The following is a 24,220-nucleotide window of genomic DNA, read 5'->3' as shown; positions in this document are numbered from 1 at the left end:
GCGCCGACCGACCAGAGGAGGCGCTAGTGCAGTGACCAAAACACATACCCTCATTCTGGCTTCCCACCCGCAGACACAGCCAATCGTGCCGGTGTGGACACCCGACCAAGCCGGAGGTAACACGGGGGCGCGAACCCACGACCCTCGTGTTGGTATGCAGTAGGGCTGTGGCGATTCACTTATCTCCCGCTTCGATACTATCACGATTCTTGGGTGGCGATTCGATTTATATTGCGATTCTTAAGTATTGCGATTCTACGATTATTGCGATTCGATATTACGATTTATTGCGATTTTTGTTTATTTTTTTCTTTTCTTTTTTCAGTTTGTTTGCTTTTTTACACTAGATTAGAACATGGGAAAAGTTTAATCATACACTAGAGACTGTATATTATATATCATGAGTAGGGCTGGGCGATATAGTTAAAAACAGGGGCGGACTGGGATCATAATTCAGGCCGGGCATTAGATACCAAGCAGGCCAGGCCGATATGGGCCAACGCGCGTGAAATTTGGGCCGTTTGAAGCACAATATGGGCCGTTTGAAGCCAGATTTGGGCCGTTTGAAGTCCAATTTTACAATGAGATGCACCCACTTTAACCCTGAAGTGTAATTATTACTTCAGACTAACTAATAAAGTAATAAAACCACTAGTAAACCAGTAGGCGGCGCCTGGCCTGCTGTTCAGTGAGTGGCCTGACTGCAAGCACCGATTTTTTTTTTTTTTGCGATTATCGATTCTGGAATAAAAGATTGATTCAAAAAATCGTGACATTAAAAATCGCGATACTTAGGTGAATCGATTTTTTCCCCCACCCCTAGTATGCAGGGAATCTACTGTACCACTACACTACCCCGACACCCACCATAAGGCTGTATTGATGGGCTAGTTGAACACTCCCATATTGTCTTTCATTGTCTTTCATTGTCTTCCATGGCAAAGGGGGGCCGTGTCATCACATCAATAGCGTTTTGCCACTTTACACAGCGACAGTAAGGGCGGCGTTATAAAAGAATTCCACTCTGGGACCTGTTTTTACTTTTTTGAGTTTTCAGGCCCCAAGGACACCGTTGCTGTGTAAACTGGGCCTCTGTTGGCTAGCTGCTGTGTTCCCCATCTCCAGCAGCAGGCAGGCAGGCAGGCTGGGTGTAACGTTATAAGCACTCCCTACTAAAGCTTGTGGTTACTAATGTGTGTGCATCGTTCTTTATTTTAAAATGTATTTTAAATGTGTAATCCTGCTAGTAATCCCCATTTTTTACTAAATGTAACTGTAATCTTGACTAGATATTTTCTTCTGTAACTGTAAGGGATTACAGTTACTTTTTTTGCAATCTGATTATGTAATCCTGTTACATGTAATCCATTTCTCCCGAAGATTGTACATACCTAACCGGAATGGATTGTCATGGGGTTCACTCTCTTTGGCACCAAGTGGGTTCTTCATTTGGCAGGAGATGTTTTGCCATTTGTCATCGTTGGTGATGTTCTTCAGCTGTGTTGACTCTTCCCAGGCTCCTGTATCATTCTTCCAGCTGTAGGTGACTTGTCCAGCATCTGTGACGTCTCCATCACAGCTCAGAGTGCAGAAGGGCGAGGAACAAGAACAAGATGGCGGCCTACGTGACACCGAGGGCTTTGGGACTTTGTCTGTTGATGAAGAAAACAGGAGAGAAGTTCTAGTTATTCATCTTCTTTCCTCCACTCTACAGTACCTTTTGACCACAGTATGAATACATGTAAAGTCAATGGAAGGATGTCAATGGGGAAAGATGGATGCAACTTCACTCAGTCAAGTTTAAATGGTAACTAAACTCCAAAATATTTTTTTTTCAACTGAATACCAATGCATATGACTGTTGAGTAGTAAGTAAGTACATACTTTATAGTTTCCGTGCATAGAGACTGCCCTCTAGTGGTTGAAGCCCATGCAAAAGTGAACTGAACTGTTCCATAACTGAATTTCCATAACGGCTCCTCATGTGCGATCCAACATCACAAGACTGATGGCACGTCACCACATGTGTGTGTTTTATGTGTGTGTGATCCGAGATACACAACAGAGATCAATTGGAAGAATATCTGCTGCCTTCGAAAAGTCAATTTGCACCCGTAATGAGTCGACTGTTGTTTTTATTTACCCAGTAATGAATTATTGCTTTTATTTTGAAGGTAAAAACGCCTAGCTTCCTGTATTCTGTCTATTTCCAGTACGACTGATGCAACTTTAGGACTAAACTTTAAATGAATTATCCAACTCATACGGTGACAAAGAAGTCAGTAAACTGCTGCAGCTTGCATTACAGAATACAAATACAAACCCAATAAAGCCCTATAAAAACAGACCCGTTTTCTTTGCAGCACTTGGGACTTGAGGAAATCGATGGCCGTGAGTTGGAGATCGTTTAATTAGTAACGTTATGCGCAACAATTCATTGATATGCGTGAACGTTAATAGCGGGCAGTTATTGCCAATTATGTATTTTTAGCAACTCATTATCAAACGCTGATCTCATGATAGTTTCTTGAATGTCAATGAGATTCACTTGAGACATATGGCTGTTCTTTTCTTCTTCTGATTTCCCCCCATTTGTACTTGGCCAATTCCGCCTGCTGCTCCCCCCGCTCTGCTAATTTGGGATGAGCCGTAGACACACACATGCTTCCTCTGATACATATGCAGTTGCCAGTTGCCTTCTTTTTACCTGACAGGCAGCGAGGAGCTTCACCGGCAGGACGTACATGTAGCACGTGGGATGATCACGCTATTTCCATCAGTTCCCTTCCACCCCAAACAGGCGCCCCGCCCCGACCGACCAGAGACGGCGCTAGTGCAGCGACCAGGACAAATACCCTCATCCCGGCTTCCCACCCGCAGACACAGCCAATCATGCCTGGATGCCCGACCAAGCCGGAGCAGGGAATCTACTGCTACACTACCCGGACGCCCACCATAAGGCTGTTGGAATTTTTGCCGATATCCAATATCCCAATATTTTTCAGCTCTTTAAGTTTTGTCCAATTGCTGATGCCAATATATATATTATATATGTGAATTTTTTCCACCTAATTTCAGAGAACATCAAGTCTCTCCTTTAGTGGAATTAACACATTATCATGCCTGCTCTTATGGTGACGGCCCACTGGCAGATGCAGACATGAATATGCTTTTCAAAATGTATATTCACTCTGCAAAATAAGAAAACTACTTCAACTTAGTTATGTAAAACATGCCATTATGTTTTATTTACGGTATGTAACATTTTGGCATAATTAAAGTGTCATTTTATCTGCCTGTCTGATAAAATAATCATAATAAAAATAAAGTCTGATAAAATAATCATAATAAAAATAAATTCGGCCTCGATTTCTCATGTGAATTTAATCCTATCTTAACACATTCAGTGCCAAGGACGTCTGTGGACGTCCTAAAAAAAAGTAACGTTCAGTGCCAAGGACGTCTGTGGACGTCCTAAAATCATAATTCATATTATTCCATAATTCTGCTGTTTAAGGTCGTACCCAGCCAGTGAGCATGAATCCCTTCAAGGGATCACACGGCGCCACCTTAAACATCGTCACAGGAGCTGCTCCACCCACCTCAGATCCTTTACTTTGTACAGGAGACAGCGGAGAAAGTGGAAACCGATGCATGCTTTCTGGACCATTTCTGCCAGAGCCGTATATATTGCTCTGTCTACAGCGGAGAGTGGGCTCGGCTGCATCCGCGCTCACAACTGAGCTCTTATGCTTCTATCTATCTCCACACGATTTCCTAGAAAGCCAGCATGCCTGCCTTTTCGTTCAGTCGCGTTTGCCAGCGCGCATCATTTCCTTGATGGGCGGCGGGGCGCTGGGATCTGTCCGGGGCAAAAACGAGAAAACAAACTGTGCGTGTGGGAGGAGCCCGCAGCTCAGAGGTGGAGAGGGGAGAGGGGGGAGGGGGGGGGGGGGGGGGGGAGAGGGGTGTGTGACACACACAGGCTGCACAGAAACCACACCACACGCCACCACATCAGAAAACACCAGCCAGAGTCAGTGAATGTTGTCGAAATTAGAGTGCAAAAGGTATTCATAAAAGGGCCTGTATCTTGGAAACTAAAAAAAAACGACAGAAAACCCTTGAAAGTGCACTTTTTGGAGAGGCTGTAATTTCATAATGGAACTGTCTAGAAACAAAATTTCTTCTTTGGAAGAAGCAGGAGTGTTCAATCTTTCATTAAAGTCCAGCCCCGTTAATATAGCCATAATAGAAAAAATTCTATAGCTGTTTTCAACTGAATGGAAGTGAATCTGGCACAGGCTCCAGACAATTTTACTGAAGCGCTGTGGCACTGAATGTGTTAAGACTAACCACTAAAACGCCTGAACCTAACCCTTAAGCTTAAAGGAGGACTTACCCCCTAGATATGTATTAGAACAGTGATTTGAAAATACCTATGGAAAAAACCAAGAAATGACATATGCTCTTGTCTATACTGGACTCTTTGGCTGTGTTCAAGTCCAGATTTTTTTCCGGAAATCGACGCCATTACAGTTTGCCTACTGCCTCAAAAATAATTTATTTGAGAGGGGCCATATCTTTATAAATATCAACAACTAGCCAACGCTGGTGGCCTGTTTGGAAAGAGCTTTGCTCAAAATGGTTGAAAGTTATATCAATTTGGTAATTCAGTGGCGACTAGAAATTTAATTATTTTTCTGCATGTATCTCTATGGCAGGTGTCAAAACTACGTTACGAGAGCAAAGTGACATGGGCTCGTTACAGCATCACCGCACAATAGGAGAAACCCCCCGCTCTGGGGTAACACAATGCGAGATTTCTCCACGTCATTCCCTCGTACAACTAGCGATAAACCGCGCAATGAAATCTGTTTTTAATTTGCGTTTTGGGGCTTTTCGTGATTCTTGTTAAAAGTTGTGCAAAAGTTTTCCTCTCAGCGCAGTTGCAGGCTGCGCCCTGGCTGGCGAAACAGCCTGGCTCCTCCATGCATGGGGCGCTCTGTAACCTCACGGAGCAACAAACAAACACAGACAGAAATAGCTGGTGTGCGATTTTTCTTTGTGCGATTGAGGGAATCCCGCATCTTTTTGCGAAGGTGCGACTGGACAGGACGCTTTTCACAGACGGGCACAGTAGCTGAGTAGCCTGTCGGATCTCTATCCTCCTCCTCCGCCCATTCACAGTCTGTCTGCTGTGCGCGCTCCCGCGGGTGCATGAGAGTGCACTCTCCCGTTTGACTGGCCGAGAGAAAGTGCTTCCAAGTCGGACTGATAATATAAACAACATAATTAGAGCTTATCCAGGTAAGATATTTATAATGTAATGACACATTCAGCGATAAACTGTCTACAATGAAGACATATGTCAAATATGACAACGTGGTGTTCAGTATTTTAAGAGCACAGGAGCTACTTGCTTGATCAAACGGTCAAACCCAATCCGCACAGCAAAACACACACACAGACACACCGAGAGAGCCCAGCTTCTGCTGCGCGCGCCGCCGGAGCTTGGCGCTAGTGCATGAGGTTTACAGTACGACTCTCTCCCGCCCGCTCCCGCCTGCCTGGGCTGGAGACAGTGCTTCCCACTCGGACTGATAAGATAGTGACACATTCAGCAGGAAACGAACTATAATTAAGACATGTGCCAACTTTGACGACGTTTGGTTCAGTATTTTAAGAGCAAACTTCAATAAGAATAGGCTTGGAGTTCTGAGGAGCCGAAAGGGTACAGGGGGGGTAGGGGAGTAATTATCTTGAAATCCCAATGTCTTTGGGTCACCGTGACGTCACGACGTGTCAAATATCCCATTCATTTAAGAGAAAAAAAAAAAGCAGTGTTCGACCCTAAGAGGGCGCTTATGCCAGATATGCTGCTGAAAAATGATACAAATGGTAAAATGGCAACAGTTTGGTGTCAAATGTGGAAATTCTGACCAGAATTCTTCACACATCACCCCCAAAGTCATATATATTGGTTAAAAGCTGAAAAAAAGTGTTTTGGAGGTAAGTTCTCCTTTAACCTATCCAAAATATAAACATTTTCTCAATACATTGTGTAAGTTGACCACACTTTGCAATAACAAAAACACAACAATACACAGTTAAGATTTGTTTTGCAGGACAGCATTCATACTTACTGATTGCTCGTGACCCTGTTCACACTCAGCAGACAGCTCTACGACGCGGCCCGTCTCCATTTCTCCAAACTGGGACCACTGCATTCTACTGCATGTAGTATAGGGATGTCCCGATACCACTTTTTGCTGACCGAGTACGAGTACTGACATCTGGGTACTTGCCGATACCGAATACCGATACAGAGTATTTAATTAGATGTCGACAATGTGTTTTGTAATGCCTTCAAGTTGAATTAAAATAGACTTTTTCTGGATTATGGGTTTTAGTCATTTTCTTTAGTATATCTGCAGAAGTACCTGGTTTTCACAAGACCACACAAATTGTGCATAATGGGTATCACCTATAGACGGTTTTCACCAGAGCGCAACCCCACAGCACTTCCTTTTTCTCAGCATTCGGCAAACTGCAGAAATATTCACTTGACATTGTTACTTTCGTTTTCGCCGCTCAGCTGTATAGACGTTTTTCACGGAATGGTCAGTCCTGCACTTTAATGTTTTTTTTTCTTTTATGTCCATAGCAAACACTGCAACAGGAAGTGAGCGGGGGTTCAATTTAGAATGTTTTTGTTGTCAAGTTAAAACCGTCTATACTTTAAAGTGGTATCGGGGAGTACGAGTACAGCTAAATAGGCCAATATTGGCTCGGATACCGATACCAGTATCGGGACATCCCTAATGTAGTACACTGACTGTCGGCAAGTACAACCACCCAACACCAAGAAATACCAAGTATCCCTTTAACCTGACCAATCATTAAAATTTAAACAATTTCTCAATGCATTGCGTAAGTTGGCCACACTTTGCAATAACAAAGACAAAAATACAAGAACACAATTAAAATGTGTTTTGCAGGACAGTATTCATACTTACTGATGACAATCCGCCGATATGTCTTGCTTGTTTGGAGTTTGTTGTTGAGCTCCACAGAATACACTCCACCGTCACTTTTAGCCAAATCTTTGATTTCCAAACGTCCAGTCGATGTATTCAGCTGTGTGCGGCCTTTAAATCCTGCATAGTACTCCACAGGCAGATTGATACTCTGGATCCATTCTGCCACCAAATTGACCCCGTGTTTCCACAGGATGCTGGTTAGAGGTTTGGAAACAGCAGAAGTGTTTGGCAGCAAGTCAAGTGTCCCTCCCAATTCAAGGTATTTTGTTTCCTCTCGAGCTACAAAGAGAGAACAATTTGTCAGAGTCAAGGGGAAACTTAACCTGAATCTGCCAGATGGGGGCAGTGGGCCAACTGCAGCCCACTGGCCGTTTTGAAATCCATTGTCCCATTTTAAACCAAAAAGGAGAAAGATGGGCCTTTTTTTCATTTTTTGTTTAGCCAGTACCCTGGCCCAGTCTATTTTGCACTGGTTTTTGAACACACACACACACACACACACACACACACACACACACACACACACACACACATTTGAAATATTTATTTATGTCCACATAAATACAAGTATGCAAAGGACATAAACAGTAATAGTGCAGTCAAATGCTGGGAGTCGGTCAGTTACATGAGTGCCCAGATGGCAACCACAATAATGCATACACATAAGAAAGACACAGGATGATAACATGGCAGGTTGATATATACAGTTATACTGTAATACAAGATAGCGGTCAGTATCCACTTCATGGGTACAAAAAGCAGCGCCTCCTCCATATTGAGCGGCTGCCGATAATATATTGAACAATACCTCGCTAAGTGCTTGGCCCTTCTCTTTGGGAGACCAGCCATCTGAAGGCCTCTCACAATCAGCTTATGGACATGACCTAGGCTACCAAATATGAAAACTAGAAGTTTACACCTGTAGCCCAGCTGTGAAATGGTCTGTTCTAGCTGTTGTTATTTCATCATCTTGGTTAGAAAGGCCTCCTCTAGGCTGTGGTCAAAGGTACAGCCAACCTCTAGAACAAACACCTCTCTACCATTTTCATTGACAACAACAACATCAGGAGTGTTAGCTGGAATATTCGAGAACACATCTGAATCATCACTACACAGAGTGAACAAGCTCGGCTTCACAATAGTGTGTTTAAAAAGCGATATTGAAGACCCGAAAATATAAGAGATATCTTGATATCAGATCCACTAATCTGTCATGCCTGCATGATTTCGAATCGCACATAGGTTAGGCAAAAACCACGCCCTGTGCCCGCCTACGCAGCAGTCAAGCGCCGGGATTGGCCAGGCGTTCATGCTCATGTTGGGCTCCGTTACAGGGACACCATTCCTGTGAGAAGCAACAACGCCAAGCGAAGCTGCAATGAGGACAAAATCCTACATCGCACCAAAGCATACAATGTATTTTAATGTTATTTGACTTTCTGACCACCCGCCTCAGCCAGAATAACAGATGCTGCCCTTGGCCATTGGTTTTATTTATTGTTTATTTGTGTATGATTCAACTTTTTATCTATGATTTTATATTATTGCATGTTTGTAGTGCATGTTGTAGATTGTTGGGACTTCACTGGCCTGGAACAAACGGCTGGCCTGGGGGGGGGGGTTGCTAGGCCTATGTGCTGTAGCCTATTGTATTTTTCATTTTATATTTTTCATTTGCAGGTTAAACTGTCAGCTGAGCTCTGTTATTGAAGCTTTGGCTAAAGGCCTGAATTTTACAATGATGTTTTGAATTAAATGTTTAAAAATCGATTGTGTGTTAAAAGCTTGTGTTACGCTTTCATTGGCGTTATTACGGAGTTATTACAGTAATTTATTTTCAATGTCTGCTATCAAGAGCAATTTGGTTAATAAAATCGCTGGGCTAGGCACAGTGTTTGTGGTGTGTGGGAAATGTGTTAAAAGCTTGTGTGTTACGTTTTCATTACACTAATAATTCATTTCAATGTCCGCTATCAAGAGCAATTCAGTTGGTTCATGAAAGCGCTGGGCTGCGTGCCGTGCAGTGGTTGTGGTGTGGGAGATTCCAGCTGTCAAAAGACAAAAGACTTGCTCCTGGCCAATCCCGGCGCTTGACTGCTGCTGCGTAGGCGGGCACAGGGTGTGGTTTTTGCGTAACCTATGTGCGATTCGAAATCATGCGTCATGCCTACATAAATCCATTTGTATGCATGGCAACCATTTAAGATGTGAGCCATGGTTTCAGTGATCTGTTCATGACCATGATGTATACAGTGAGGAGCATGACTGTCAGGAGGAAGCCAGATGGAAAGATTGAGCTTGGTTGGTAAAACCTGCAGTCTTGCTTTTACAATGAAGATGATAATGCTCTCATCCAGAGCGACACTTTTAAACACTGCATGAGAAACAGAGTGATCTGCTGCAGGGAGACATGCAAGTTTCCCTTGGAGTTTTAACTCAGTCCAGTGTTGCCGTTGTCTTTGTTGTTGCGCCCTCATGAGGTGACCTCAGGCATTCGTTAGAGGGAGTTGATGATCTACTCCACAGATATTCACAGTTGCTCTCACAGAGATACTGGGGTCAGATATAACCTCTTCAGAGAGACACACACACACACACACACACACACACACACACACACACACACACACACACACACACACACACACACACACACACACACACACACACACACACACACACACACACCTGCATAAGGTGAATACAATAGATCGGCAAAACGTTATTTTGTAGGCGGGACAGCGCGCTCTGTAAAAGTCACGAAGGGACATGAAGAGTCACATGACTTCAGATCAGGGGCGTTTCTACGGGCGGGCCCGGGTAGGCACAGGCCCGCCCACTTCTTGCCCTGGCCCAGCGAAAAAAATAAAAAATAAAAAATTGGTTGTTTTCTAGAGGCAAACTTGCTGCTGCCTTGCTAGCTAATGGTTTTGTAGCTTAAAAACGCAGGGCACATCATCTCCAGAGTCTAATGCATGACGACTTCATGACATCTGGACATATGGATTGTCTGTGCCTCACCAATGTGTTTTGCCCCAAAAGGGGCAGCTCTATCTGTAATAAAACCTGAATGCAACTCATATCAAAGACACTATGATAAAAACCCTTGTTTCCACCATACATCTTTCAAAGGCGAAAAGCATTTTTCAAAGCACACGGGTTATGGTGCGACTCAATGTTTATACTGTCAAGTTGTAACACCGGCATTTCCGGGGTTCTAAGAACTCCGGGCGTTTCCAGCAACTGAACTAGCTGATGCAGCTTACTTACCTAACGTCACCATGGAGCCCAAAAGGGATAGTGCCAGCAGGCAGAAACACACACCTCTGTCCATTTCTACAGCCAAACAGAAACAGCTTCACGTGAAAAAGATAGTAGACTTGTTGTTGTCGGCATTGGGTGTAATGGCGACCGCGGGCTTCGTCCTACCTTTTCAGCAACGAACGAAACGAATCAGCAATGAACGAAACTGAAACTAAATTTCAAGGTCTCTCTCCCTTCCTCTCTCTCTCTCTCTCTCTCTCTCTCTCTCTCTCTCTCTCTCTCTCTCTCACTCTCTCTCTCTCTCTCTCTCTCTCTCTCTCTCTCTCTCTCTCTCCCACACATATTAATTGAATTTCATGGGCATGAATTAAGGGGTCAATTAATGTTGATTAATGAAAGTTTTATTTTTTTTAAATATTTACTGTTTAGGGCTACATTCAGGAAGAGGTCATCACCATGCAATACTGCTGGACAGCCAGAAGGTGGCATGGTGGCATATGTTAATGTTGATGGCTGTATTGTCTGTGTGTGTTCTGTGTCTGATATCTGCCAACCCATAGTTACAACTATATATATATATATATATACACGTATATAGTATTGTATTTATATAGTAGAACAGCATTTATCTATTTTATATACTGAGAAGAACGTTCTTAATGTTAGTGAAACAGTTATTGTCATACAGAAACATAATCTGTATTGTATAGCTTCGTTTAAATGCTTCATTTATAGTTTTACTGTGCAAATGTATACTTTTTCAATGGCTTCTGTGTTCTCTACGCTTGTGCAAAAAGGTTATTTTACTCTGAAAAACGGTCGCCGGAAATGCTTATTGTGGCTCGTCTTATTGTTGCAGATGTGCACTAGTCTCACACTTGGCTTCCGCAATTTTCAAATGCTTCCGTCATTCGCCGGATGTAGATGAGACAGTCTGTTTTAAGAAGCTGAGACTATGCCCACACCCATGCCGACATAAGTTGAACTGTAAAGTTTGGTAAACCATATCCTTTCATATGTAGTTGTTGCTGTTTGGCTCATAACCAGTGGGGATGGACAGACGCGTGTTTCTCTGCCTCCTGACGCTCTCGCTGTTGGACTCCATACCAGGTAGGTTCAACACACTGGAAACGCCCGAACTCTAGCCGCGACGCGCAAGTCCTTGTTGCGCGTCGTGGCTACCCCAACTCCCATTTCACTTCACATTACTGTTTTAAGTTAATGCTTGATGTATAATAACAATAACGTTACGTTGTGTAATGTGGACGTGTTGCTGCTAAAGTCACGGATTTGATGTCGATTGGTGTGATTGTGAGAAGCGTAGGCTACTGTTCAGTAAAACACAACAGAGGAAGTGGATAGGGGTAGCCATGGGCATTCATTCTGAAGGCGTCGAAGCTAGCATGGGGTCAGCTGAGGTAATGGAAGCTACATCTATTGCTAACGTCACAGTAGCCCTTTTCAGAACGCTTGTATATTCAGATCATACGTATGATTAGCCCCGTTATTACTCTTTCCGTGTAGCATTGTCTACACTAGCCCCGTTATGACTATTTCCGTGTAGACTATGCTACCCTACATAGTGCATAGAGCATAGTCTGTAACACGGAAAGAGTCATAACGGGGCTAACGTATGATCTCTGAATATACAAGCGTTCTGAAAAGGGCTAACCTCGCGTCACCAGGCTCTTCTCGGCGAGAAAGAGCCTGGCTCCCGCCCACAATTGATTTTGTCACCCTACTGGTTCCCGCCTAGAGCCCGCCCTAGACCGGATGGCAGCGTTTCTAGCTCGTCAACTTTCACGTTAACTTGACAATTTGACCCAAGTATCAGAATCCTCTTTCACCGTTTTGACCGGTGTGTCAGGCGGTGGTGGCGGAGATGCCATATTGCATAAACGTTTTGTTTTATGTAACGCTAGCTTTGTTTTGATCAGACTCTAGTTTAGGTAACATCACCGCGTCAAGCTAACGGCAACAAAGACGTTGTTAGGCGCATTGCCATCCGGTGTTATTTCTGGGTCCGGGGTTTACGCCCCCATGACAAAAAGCGGGGTGGAAGGTGCCCAGACTAGAAAAGGGCTAACGTTACAGCTGCTAACAATATAGGCCACTACTGTCAATGTTGCCCAGTTTAGGACTGGATGGTGAAACGACTGCAATAAAGTTGAATCTCATAAGTATTGCAAGTTAGCAGAAAGTCAACATACTTTCCGTGTAGTACGACCCATGTGAAGATGACCTAATGATTGGAATATTTAGACATCGCCCTGTACAGTAATGCTTGGCTGCTGACACTGAAGTCTCCCCTCCTTTTTAAGCTGTAGATGGGACGACATGGGTGGGTGAGAAAATGGAAGCGGAAATAACCTGATTCACCATTAAAACCAGCTATTGGTGGTTGTTTGACATAATGAAATCTTATGAAACATCTAAATCAAACTATTTTACCACGCGATCCTACATATAGAATGCTTTAAAATACCAGAAGTTGTTGGACCTCCGTTTAGAAACCACTGGCTAGTTGAAAATCAACATTTCCATAAGCAGTGGTTTCCAAACAGCAAAATGTTGCATTCATGTGATATTTCAGTCATGGCAAAGCACAGGTTTGTGTGGATTTATGTAACATTTATTACCGATTTAAATGTTCTACAGATGAGAGAGGAGTTTGTACCAGCCCCTAATCTATCTGTGATGTCACATTGATGGGAAATCAATGTGATTGATGTGATTTTCTCTGGATATAGGGAGGGATTCTTCTCTGATCAAATGTATTTGCTGTTGTGAACTTGTGAGTAAAAGCTGAAGCAAACATTATCAGACAAGTCAGCTGCTCTAGTGCAGTGCTTCTCAACTGGTGGGGTGGGACCCCAAAGTGGGTCACAGCCACGGGGCCGATTTGAGTGGATTAGGTGTGTGCATGAAGAAAAAGGTTCTTCTACTCCTTGAGAATGCTGGCATGCACGGCCAACATTGCTGCCTTTCAGAGGCTGTAGCAGGCTAATTTTTAAAGCCAGATATGGTATTCGTAAGGTCACTCTGGAGTTACCTCCGGTGTTGTTGCTACGCAACGCTAGGGGTACTTATGGGTTACGCCCACGGACGCCAAACTCAATACAAAAACCTGTCCATTTTACTGTTGTCTCGCTTGTCACTAAGTGCACCCAACGACTGCTATAACATGACTTTAAACCTGTTATGAATCAGTGGAATCTTTTACAGAACAGATCGTAATTAATGATCTGTTTGAATTAAAATTGTGTCGTTTTAATAATAAAAAAGGCCAAGTCCACTTACCGTGACGCGTGGGGGACGCCCCGTTAAACAAGCGCACCCAGTTCAGTTCAGGGAAGCCTCCCCATGGATGTATTAAAAGAACTGGATAGGGGACGAGCCACGCCCACCGATGCATTCAGACGGAGGCTGCTCACTGGCGCATGAAGCCATCATGGGGGGTTTTTCTTCCTGGTTTTACTTCCTGACCATGCGGCCCAAGGCGAAGTGCGCATGTGTGCCATGACGTCTCCCACCCACTCCCACCCATGGATGTATTAAAAGAAGAAAATACACCCGTATAGTGCGTATAAGGCGAAGTGCGCATGTGTGCCATGACGTATTCCATGACGTCTCCCACCCCTCCCACCCATGGATGTAGATGTAGATGAAGAAAATCCACCCGTATACGGCTCTTAGTGGCTTCTGAAGAAAAAACGCCCCATAAAAAGTTATTTGATAAATAAAAGAGTTGTTGTATACTTTGAGTGACACCCGGAAAAAATTCCCCTGGGTTTAACAGCTGCCGGGATCCCTATGCAAGTGGATGGGAATTTTCCTTTCCGCATGGCGTCACGTGACTTGCAATACAGAGCTTCGCCACCATGTTCAAATGGCTTCACAGCCCAGCGCTATTCCTGGGGGCTTGAGCCTCCCCTCCCCCTCCTCTGCTCCACTGCTTCTCTGAACTGGGTGCGCTTGTTTAATGTCGCCGGGGACGCCCCGTCCCCGGCGACATTAAACAAGCGCACCGGGGCGTCCCCGGCGCATGAGAAGTCGGCTGTGTTGTTGTGAAAACTTTTTAAGACAAAGAAGAAACTTCACGTTCTTTCCTGTTTTCAACCCAAAGTGAGTACAAGTCTTCAACTGTGAATTTAACTCGCCTGTTTCCAAAGTGAAAGTTGGAGTCGCTCCATAGATACAGCAGCTGCGTTTCTCTAGCCATTTCTCCTAAAGGGAGAAATGGCTACATTTCATTTGGTTCAAAAGCCCACGCAAATCTAACGTTATACTGTATCAGCCAGTAATTCAGTCAGTTTTCTGCCAGCTAGTTAAATTCAACACACACACGTTGTTGGTGAGGATCTGTAACGTTAACGTTATTTGTTTTGCGCCGTTCAAATTGCTGGTAGTGACAGCCACTGCCCACTTCAGTCGCCTGGCTCTGTGCTGTAGAGAGCAGAGGCTAATAGCCTATCCAAGCCCGCTGGTATCAATAGAGCTCAGCTGTCCTGTTGTTAACGTGAACGCATTGCAGCGGCTAGCCAAATGGAATTACAGCAACGTAGGGACTTAATAAATAATTAATTATTCCCTCCACCCCCACCCATCAATGACGATGCAAACGTCCAACACGATGTTTCACTGTAAAACAATCACGAATGATGGGTATTTTTATGACATCGCACAACCCTATGCCAAATCATTCAAAACAATACGCATTTTGCTTTCAGGGGCATCGTGCCAGCGTGCGGCGCTGTTCCAAAACGTGTCAACGCGTGTCGTTGCCTGGGAAACGCCCGTCCCATAATATAACTGTTCGCATCCCATAATAGTATGATGACACTTGGGATGCCAGTGCGAACATAGATCTGAACAGGTTAGCTAAAAGTTTAGTGTCGCCAGCGAGGGCAACCACCGTTGTGGTCGGGGTACGTTTTGAAACCCTAACCCTTGTTAAAATCGCATGAATTTCCAGGATAACATTAGTTTAAGGCCGAATTCAAACCCCGGCCCCTCGGAGATTCCAGGCTGGCAGGCTGCACTCTCCACACAAAGGCAGCTGGCTGCCTGTGACTCTCACCACGCCACAACAGTGCCACAACTAGAGATGCTGCGATCCGATCATGTGATCGGATATCGGCGCGATATCAGCCAAAAAACATGGATCGGATCGGATCGGATTCCAGCGAAAATGACCGATCCAAGGCTCCGATATAAGCACTCCATTCCATGACTCCGCTCCAGGATTTCTATCCAGCATGCAGCAGCAGCAGCAGCAGCAGCACACAGAGGCCGCGTTGAGCCTAGGATGGCCAGGGCCAAAACGTCAGACACACCCGTCCTTAACCTATGTGCGATTCGAAATCACGCGTCCGCACCATAGACTAGCAAAACATGGCCGCCCCCAGTGTGGCTGACAGTTTCAAATGATAACAAAACAACCACTATTGCAATTTGCAATACATGCCCCGCAAGGTTTCTGAGATTAGGGGAAAGTCTGAGCTGGCGTTACGCTAAACCAAACGTGGGGATGAGGCAGCGGATTTGTTTTGGCGTTAACGTTAGCTGTTGTGATGATGGCTAACGGGGCTAACGTTAGCTAGCTGGTTAGGCTATCTAGTTGCAGGGCAGCGCTCCACAAGCTTGTTGTGACCAAAACCCCCGCATTTAAAGCATTTCATACTCCCAGAGCTGGCGTAAACCATAGAGAACCTCATGCATTAGCCTACTCAAAATGAAACGTCCAGGGTTTGTGTCTCCAAAATCAACTAACGTTACATGCAAGCTAACGTAGCTAGCTGCGGAGCACTCATGATCTATAAGGAAAACGAATGCGCACATAGCCTACATAATTGTCAACATCACATACATGTATTTTCTTTAATCTAGACTACAGGCATCATTTTTCAGTCAAAAGTGAAACGACACAGATATGATGGCGTATAGTGAGGCTTTCCATGCCTCACTATAGAACTGGCCCCATGCAAAATTCAGACCGCTTATATGTTGCCGTCATGCCAATAAGAGTCTAAATGTAATTTTTTATGTTTTATCTGCAGACTAAGCAGCTAGGCTTTCGGTTCTATAAAAGCCATTATTTTTTGTATTGACTATTGAGTGATACACTTTACTAAAAAAAATATTATATCACAATAGTGATGTCAGATTTGCTTAGGTCAGAGCTATGGAATATTAAATCATCCATCTCGCCCAGCCCTAATTTGATTGTTATGTTTTAGTTTTACATCAAATGAATTAGATGAACTAAATCGTTTACATACTATATTACCAAAGCACACACATACATACCTAACCCTAAAAATGTTTGTTGCCTGCTAGCTATCAGACAGCATAGAGAGACTTAAATATGTGCTGTATCGGTATCGGTATCGAATCGGGTATCGAAATTTGATCGGAATCGGATCGGTTTTGAGCTAAAATATCGAAATCGGATCGGAATTGAAAAATCTCGATCGCAGCATCTCTAGCCACAACACCCTGAAATCTCACTAGATTTGGGGCAGAACACGCTAGGATTGGCCAATGCCAAATCCAGTCCCCAGAATTGTCAAATCAAATCATCGACATGCTACTATGGCCCGCCTCTCAAACTGTCATCTCAGACAAGTTTTGTTTTCTGTCTGAAACGTGACCCCCGAGTCCGACCCAACGCGCCACTGGGTTTCCGATGGGTTCATCTCGTCTTTAATGTGTATGTGAAAACTGTTGTCTTAAAAAAAAAAGTAATGCTCTGGCAGACTACCAGGCAGAGCCCCGCGGCCCACTGGTGGTCCGCCTTACTGCAGTGGTTCCCAACCACCGGACCCCGGACTGTTGCCGGTCCGCAAAGCATTTGCTGCCGTGCCGCGAGGAAGCTTATATGATTCGGCAGGGAGAGAGCGAGAGACAGCGAGAGCAAGTGCTCTCTCTGTCTGGTGGCACAGCTCAGTCTACACTCATTTCAGTCAGATGTATATCTTACCACTGGATATACTGTACAAGTCATAAACGAAAGCATCTTTCTTCCCTTCTTCTTCTTCTTCTTTTTTTTACCACAACCGCACACACAGACCCTTGAGGTGTGTGTGTGTGTGTGTGTGTGTGTGCGTGTGCGCGCACACAGCATGTGTGTTTGTTTAGCCTGTACAGTTTAAGTTAATGTAGGCTAAATGTAAAATAGTCTTTGTTGGCTTAGTAAATTTAACATTTTTTCTGTCAAGTGGATGGAGGGGGGTGCTTCTAGTGCAGTGCTGACCAATTTTTTATCCCATTTTTTATCCCCCATTAGTGCTAACTTAATTTATTTATCCTGGTTGCTGCTCCACCCTCTGCCGATCTGGGGAGAGCCGAAACTGGCTCCATGCTTCCTCCGAGACATGGGCAGTTACTTAGCCAGCTGCTTCTTTTCACCTGACAGAGGAAGCTTCACTGGTAGGACATAGCACGTGGGAGGTTATTCCACGCTATTCCAACCAGTTCCCCTCCCTCCGAACAGGCGCCTTTAACGACCAGAGGAGGAACCACATTAGCAACCAGGATATTGCACGTTTTTGTCAAATTGTCATGGCAAATTGTATACAAAAGATGGACAATAAAGCTGATTTTCAAAGTACCTTGAGGATTTTTCAAGTTGTGAATTAAGTCAAATTTCTCTCTTGATTACAAAGGTGGAAAATACAACTGTTTTTAACGGGGTGTTTACTGATTAAATGTTTAAGCTCCCCACAAATGCAGATGTTTTTTTAAATATATATAACCAATTGCAAATTATTACAATTACCAAACAGATAAAAAGTAGATTATTATATTGAAATGTTATTTTAGATTTAGAATGTTAATTTTCTATAAAACACAATACATTTTAATGTAATTCCACAACGTTTATTTTTGGCCCTCGGCCCTCCACCCAGATTGAGTTTTGGCCCTTCATGGGAAAGAATTTGGGCACCCCTGTTCTAGTGACATCACCCTCTTGGGCACCTGATCACACTGTGTTGTTAATCTGGGCTGGCTTTTGACTCATTTCCTTCCTCTATGTGCTGCTGTGGTTTAGTCATAGTTCTGATCTCCATGACATCACAGATCAGGGCTCCAGACTAACTTTCTACCGTGGGTGCACTGGTGCACCTTATTTTTAAATTTAGGTGCACCAGCACATCGTGAGGTCTCTAGACCATATTTCAAGCAGAAGGCCATTCGTGCATAATCTAATCCGATCACCCCTGACGTCAATCAAGTTCTAGTATGATGTGGTCAGTCAAAGTCTTAGTATGACGTCCGTAATGACGTCAGATATGACGTCAGTTAATTCTCATATATATAGCAAGGGTTCTACGTCACCTCTCTCTCTCTGGCCGATCATAACAGCAGCAGCTTCACAGCAGTCCATCTCCCTTGAGCCCTCATTTTTGGGGGAGAGAGAGAGTCGAGAGAGAGAGTCAGGGTCAGTCAGAAGGCCAAGTCGTGCGGCGCGCAAGGCCCGACCGAGCTGGGAAGCGCCAGCCGCAACGCAAGTAGGGGGGTCAAGATCGAAGGCCCGACCGAGTTGGGAAGCGCCAGCCGCAAGTAGCCATAAGTCGTTAAAAGGTCGAAGGCCAGAAAAGTACAATCAACTACCGGTGCCCGCAGATCTCAATTAACCTCCGGTAATCAGATCTTCCTTTTGGGGGATCTCCTAGCCTAAGCAGATGCCCTCCTCTTGCCTCAAGAGCAGCGCCACTGGCTAATGGAGTCATGCGCCAAAGCATTTGCCATGCATGCCGATTGCTAAATAAAGTTTGTTAAATCCTACGAACTGGCCTCTCATGATTGAAGTGAGGTCTCTAGACCATAGTTCAAGCAGAAGGCCATTTGTGCATAATCTAATCCCATCACCCCTGACGTCAATCAAGTTCTAGTATGATGTGGTCAGTCAAAGTCTTAGTATGACGTCCGTAATGACGTCAGATATGACGTCAGTTAATTCTCATATATAATAATAATAATAATAATAACTTTAATTTATATAGCGCCTTTCATAAAACCCAAGGTCGCTTCACAAAAGTGGGATACAGATAGGGGAGAGAGGGGGGAGGAAACAAACAAACAAACAAAACAAACAACAGGGACGGTTGAACTAAACTGAACTAATTAATGTGGAAAGGCCATGGAAAAGAGATGTGTTTTGAGGTGTGTTTTGAAACTGTTCAGGGTCGGGGCGTTACGGATTTCGGCAGGGAGAGCGTTCCAGAGGGTGGGGGCAGCCACGCTGAAGGCTCTGTCCCCAAACGTTTTGAGTCTGGTACGGGGGATGGATAGCAGACCCGCGTCTGAAGACCGCAGGTTCCGGGATGGAGTGTGTTGGTGAAGGAGGTCGGACAGGTATTGGGGGGCAAGTGCGTGAAGGGATTTGTAAGTGAGAAGGAGGAGTTTGTACAGGATGCGGAACTTGACCGGGAGCCAGTGGAGGTGAATGAGGGTGGGGGTGATGTGCTGCCAGGGCTTGGTGTGAGTGAGAACCCTGGCAGCTGAGTTCTGCACGTACTGGAGCCTGTCCAGGGCTTTGCTTGGAACCCCGGACAGGACTCCATTACAGTAGTCGAGCCGGGAGGTGATGAATACATGGATGAGGGTTTCTGCCACGGAGTCTGAGAGTGAGGGACGGAGACGGGAAATGTTTTTGAGGTGGTAGAAGGCGGACTTGGTGATGGATTTGATGTGGGACTGGAAGGAAAGGGTGGAGTCAATGATGACGCCCAGGTTGCGAACTTGAGGAGATGGTTTGATGGAACAGCCCTCGACGTGGAGGAGGAGATCTCCAACCTTCCGGAGCAGTGGCTTGGGGGCCACAACCATGAGCTCAGTTTTACTGCTGTTGAGTTTGAGTAGGTTGGTTGTCATCCAGGTTTTTATGGCGTGGAGGCAGGTGACCAGAGACTATATATAGCAAGGGTTCTACGTCACCTCTCTCTCTCTGGCCGATCATAACAGCAGCAGCTTCACAGCAGTCCATCTCCCTTGAGCCCTCCTCCGGAGCGTTGTTTTGCCCCACCCACCTCCCCAGTCCGCCACCAACGAGTCGTGACTCCTGATCCCCCACGGGGGGGGGGATCTCCTAGCCTAAGCAGATGCCCTCCTCTTGCCTCAAGAGCAGCGCCACTGGCTAATGGAGTCATGCGCCAAAGCATTTGCCATGCATGCCGATTGCTAAATAAAGTTTGTTAAATCCTACGAACTGGCCTCTCATGATTGAAATTTAGGTGCACACAGAATTTTACACCGTGCCTTTTGCCGCCGCAAAATACATTATAAGCGTTACCTTTTTTTCTGTCCGTTCCCACATTGGTAAATCTGACCAATCTTAACACATTGTGTAAATGACTGTAAACAGGAATAAAGATACCACACTCTTACCCGAGAGCAGCGAATGCCTTTTTTGTTGCATTTTTTTCCTTTTCTTCTCTTTTTAAATCTTTGTAACACATCAGCTCAACAGCCTAAACCCAGGTTTCAGATAGTACTCATTATCAATACTCCACATTAAAACTGATGAATGAAAAAATAAAACGGAATAATAAATGATAACAGATTCTATAGTCACAAGACATGCAACAAATTGTAATAGTTATATTCAGATCGATTCAATCGATCTGAATAGCTTAACTATTGGAATTTGTTGTATGTTTTATTTATGCTTAAAATACTATTACCCCAATAATAACGTTATTGTATTGTACGTTGTGCCATTTGAAGAGACGTCCTCTTTTTGTTTTTGAATGTCTGAAATGACTCCAATGAATTGGTCACAATCCCAGTGTCAAGATGACTGTAGGTTGGATTGACGTCTAACCCGCTTTTCTTCAAGAGGGATTTGACACTTATACTTTGTAAACGGCAGCTCCTCTTTGCCTATTATAATAAGCCACGTTAAATTTGATCGTCATTTCAGCCTCCTCGCTGGCTCTGTTTGCTGCTGCCTGGCGCTGAAACGCTGCGGGGATGGGAGTGGCTGGTCGTGCCACACACCTGTCACCACGGCACGTGATGTGTTTTTGGGAGGAATTGTGTTACTTCAATGACTCCATTCGGAACGCCGCCGTCGCTGTCACGAAAAGTGACAGTTCTCTTCATTTTTTGAGGTGTGGCGTTGCTGGAGGAGGAGTGGGCTGGGCACTGTCTGTTTCACATTTCACTCGAGACCCCAGGAATAGCGCTGGGCTGTGAAGCCATTTGAACATGGTGGCGAAGCTCTGTATTGCAAGTCACGTGACGCCATGGAGGCCAGAAAGGAAAATTCCCATCCACTTGCACGGGAACTGCATGGGCAGCTGTTAAACCCAGGGGAATTTTTTCCGGGTGTCACTCAAAGTATAAAACGACTCTTTTAATTATCAAAAAAAAAATTATGGCGTAATTTTTTCTTCAGAAGCCACTAAGAGCCGTATACGGGTGTATTTTCTTCTTTTAATACATCCATGGGTGGGAGGGGGTGGGAGACGTCATGGCACACATGCGCACTTCGCCCTGGGCCGCATGGTCAGGAAGTAAAACCAGGAAGAAAAACCCCCCATGATGACTTCATGCGCCAGTGAGCAGCCTCCGTCCGAATGCATGGGTGGGCGTGGCTCGTCCCCTATCCAGTTCTTTTAATACATCCATGGTTTCACTAGTATAGTCTCGCTGGCCAGCCTCCTGGACGGAAGGGAGAGGAGGCTGGCCAGCGAGACACACGCGGTACCGTTTTCCCTGGCAGAGTGTTAGAGCCAATCAGACGCAGAGCGGGGCGCGTTTGTGCAGAATGAACATCCTTGTCATTCAATAGGAATATGAGGAGGAGGATCTGAGCGAATCAGAGACAGAGCAGGGCGGATCTTTGCAAAAGCACATTCCAAAGCACATGGTGGAGGGGGGAAAAAGACGCTATAGACTCCAGGCTGCACTGGTGCGTGTTGTTCTAAAAAGATTTACACGCACTGGCCGAATTTAAGGTGGGAAAATGCGTGTATTTATTTACACACACTCTGGAGCCCTGCAGATTATAGTCTTGTTTTACTAACCTTACTAGTTGGAACAACACATTGAAGTCCTACATAATATTGCCTGGTGTTGCTCCTTAAAGTAATCATGTAACATTTTCATAGACAGGTTAGTAAGTTAGTACTGTCAATGTAAAGTTCATATAAATGTCAGGCTTGCTCCACTCTATCTGATTGATACAGCATAAAAATCCTCTGCCACACAGTAGGGCTGGGTGATAAATCAATAGCAATATATATCGGCGATAGACAATTCATCAATACAATAAAAAATAGTTCAATATACAGATCCTTTCCAAAAAATTAGAATATCATGGAAATACCATGGGCTTCAGCGGATTGTCAAGCAAAGACGATTCAAATATTTGGCGGAGATTCAGAGGGAGTGGACTGAGGCTGGAGTCAGTGATAACTGAGAAGTACCGTAACTGCCTCGACCTATGTCACGTGTTGCACACAAAGATCATATTATATGGAAGATGAACAGTCCAACTTACTTCCTTGATAGCTAGATCCACATTTTTCTTCTCGCCAATTCTCAATAGCTTCCTTGTTTTGCTCGGGAGTACAAAAAAACTTTAATTGGACATTTTTTACATTTGTTGTCTGCGCAGCCCAACACACAACTGCTTTTATGTTTAATTCAAGGAAAATAGAGAGCCCCAGGGATGACGTATTTTTGTAGTCGGAACGCGGAAGTCGCGGACTTCCGGGTTCTTCACTGTTTCTTCTGCCTATGGGATTTTTGAATAAGTTTTTGTTGCGATACTTCAAATAAGGTCTGTGGGCAACGCAAGCTTAATCAAATGCAAACCTGTGTTCAGCGAGATAATCTTCACACATGGACCACTTTCATGAGTTTGGAAGCGTAAATGCGAGCCCTAGAAGTAAAAAGCTTGTGCTAAGCTAATTCAGAACTACGCACAGTGTTGCATCGGCTTCCCCGTCACGTCACCACTCAACCTGGAGTGTTGTTGATGTGTGCGCTGGTGTGCACTGATTACCCCGGGCTGAACCAGGTGAGGGAAAGAGAATTTCCGTGTTCGTCCTTTGAAGTGATGACGTTATTGACGTATAATATCCCCGTCGACTCAACAGTGTAGTCTCATTTAGCCGTTTGCTAGCTAGCCGCCCTTTTAACGGCACGTAAAAGCTGAAAAACTCATGTGTGAAGATTATCTCGCTGAACACTGGTTCGCATTTGATTAAGCTTGCGTTGCCCAGAGACCATATTTTAAGCATCGCACCAAAAACCCATTCAAAAATCCCATAGGCAAAAACAGTGAAGAACCCGGAAGTGTTAGCATCGATGTTTTCCGGACTCATTCCTGGGGCTCTCTATGACGCTGGTGTGTTTGGAAGTGAATGGAGAGCTTTCCCCCATGATGGGCGTGGCCTATTTCATGTGGTGCCGTGTCTCTATGGGTAGTTATCGTGAGCAGTGACGTCACCATGGCTGACTTTCATCCATGCCCCATCCCCCCCCCCAAAAAAACACTACAGCAGTGGTTCCCAAACTAGGGTATGCATAGGCGGTGTGCAGGCTGCCTTCACGGGGTATCCGCAGAGTTTTGAAAATAAATTTTTGGAACATTAAGGCCCTTAAAATTGATTAAAATGCCTTAATCGCCATTTGAGGGAGGTATTACATTTGTAGCTATTGATTGTGTTAAATGGGCATATATCGTCTCATATCGATCGCAGACACCTGAATTGAATCAAAATCGTATTCGTGGCAGACTTTGATATCAGCAAATATTGTACCGGCGTCCAAAGAATCGATATAATATCGTATCGTGATTAAACTTGTGATTCACACCCCTATTGCTGATGTGACGAAAGTGGCGTTGAGGTCTTGAAAAAGTCTTGAAAAAGGTCTTAGTATTGAATTGAAATTGA

The 24,220-nt window shown here is 44.6% G+C and overlaps 2 protein-coding genes across 6 annotated transcripts in view; one reads left to right on the top strand and one right to left on the bottom strand.

The window, feature by feature from the left end:
- LOC310774125 (uncharacterized protein) overlaps positions 1-10,465 on the bottom strand; it is a 45,054-nt gene extending 34,589 nt beyond the window's left edge. For both annotated transcript variants that reach the window (XR_014552579.1, XM_083634198.1), the window contains exons 1-3: positions 10,314-10,465; positions 7,020-7,322; positions 1,392-1,652 (exon numbers count right to left, since the gene is read on the bottom strand). Coding sequence is in view for 1 of the 2 variants with exons in the window: in XM_083634198.1 (XP_083490324.1) it covers positions 1,392-1,652; positions 7,020-7,322; positions 10,314-10,377 (628 nt within the window). In the remaining variant the exon portion in view is untranslated. The remainder of the gene's footprint in view (positions 1-1,391; positions 1,653-7,019; positions 7,323-10,313) is intronic.
- A 799-nt stretch (positions 10,466-11,264) lies between these two features.
- LOC310773984 (uncharacterized protein) overlaps positions 11,265-24,220 on the top strand; it is a 67,111-nt gene continuing 54,155 nt past the window's right edge. For all 4 annotated transcript variants that reach the window (XR_014552569.1, XR_014552570.1, XR_014552571.1 and 1 more), the window contains exon 1: positions 11,265-11,417. Coding sequence is in view for 1 of the 4 variants with exons in the window: in XM_083634030.1 (XP_083490156.1) it covers positions 11,360-11,417 (58 nt within the window). In the remaining 3 variants the exon portion in view is untranslated. The remainder of the gene's footprint in view (positions 11,418-24,220) is intronic.

This window comes from Poromitra crassiceps (assembly GCF_964638095.1).
Source record: "Poromitra crassiceps genome assembly, chromosome: 3".
Classification (NCBI taxonomy): Eukaryota; Metazoa; Chordata; class Actinopteri; order Beryciformes; family Melamphaidae; genus Poromitra; species Poromitra crassiceps.
Note: the sequence above shows the minus strand (reverse complement) of the source record. Positions and strands in the feature narration are given on the sequence as shown.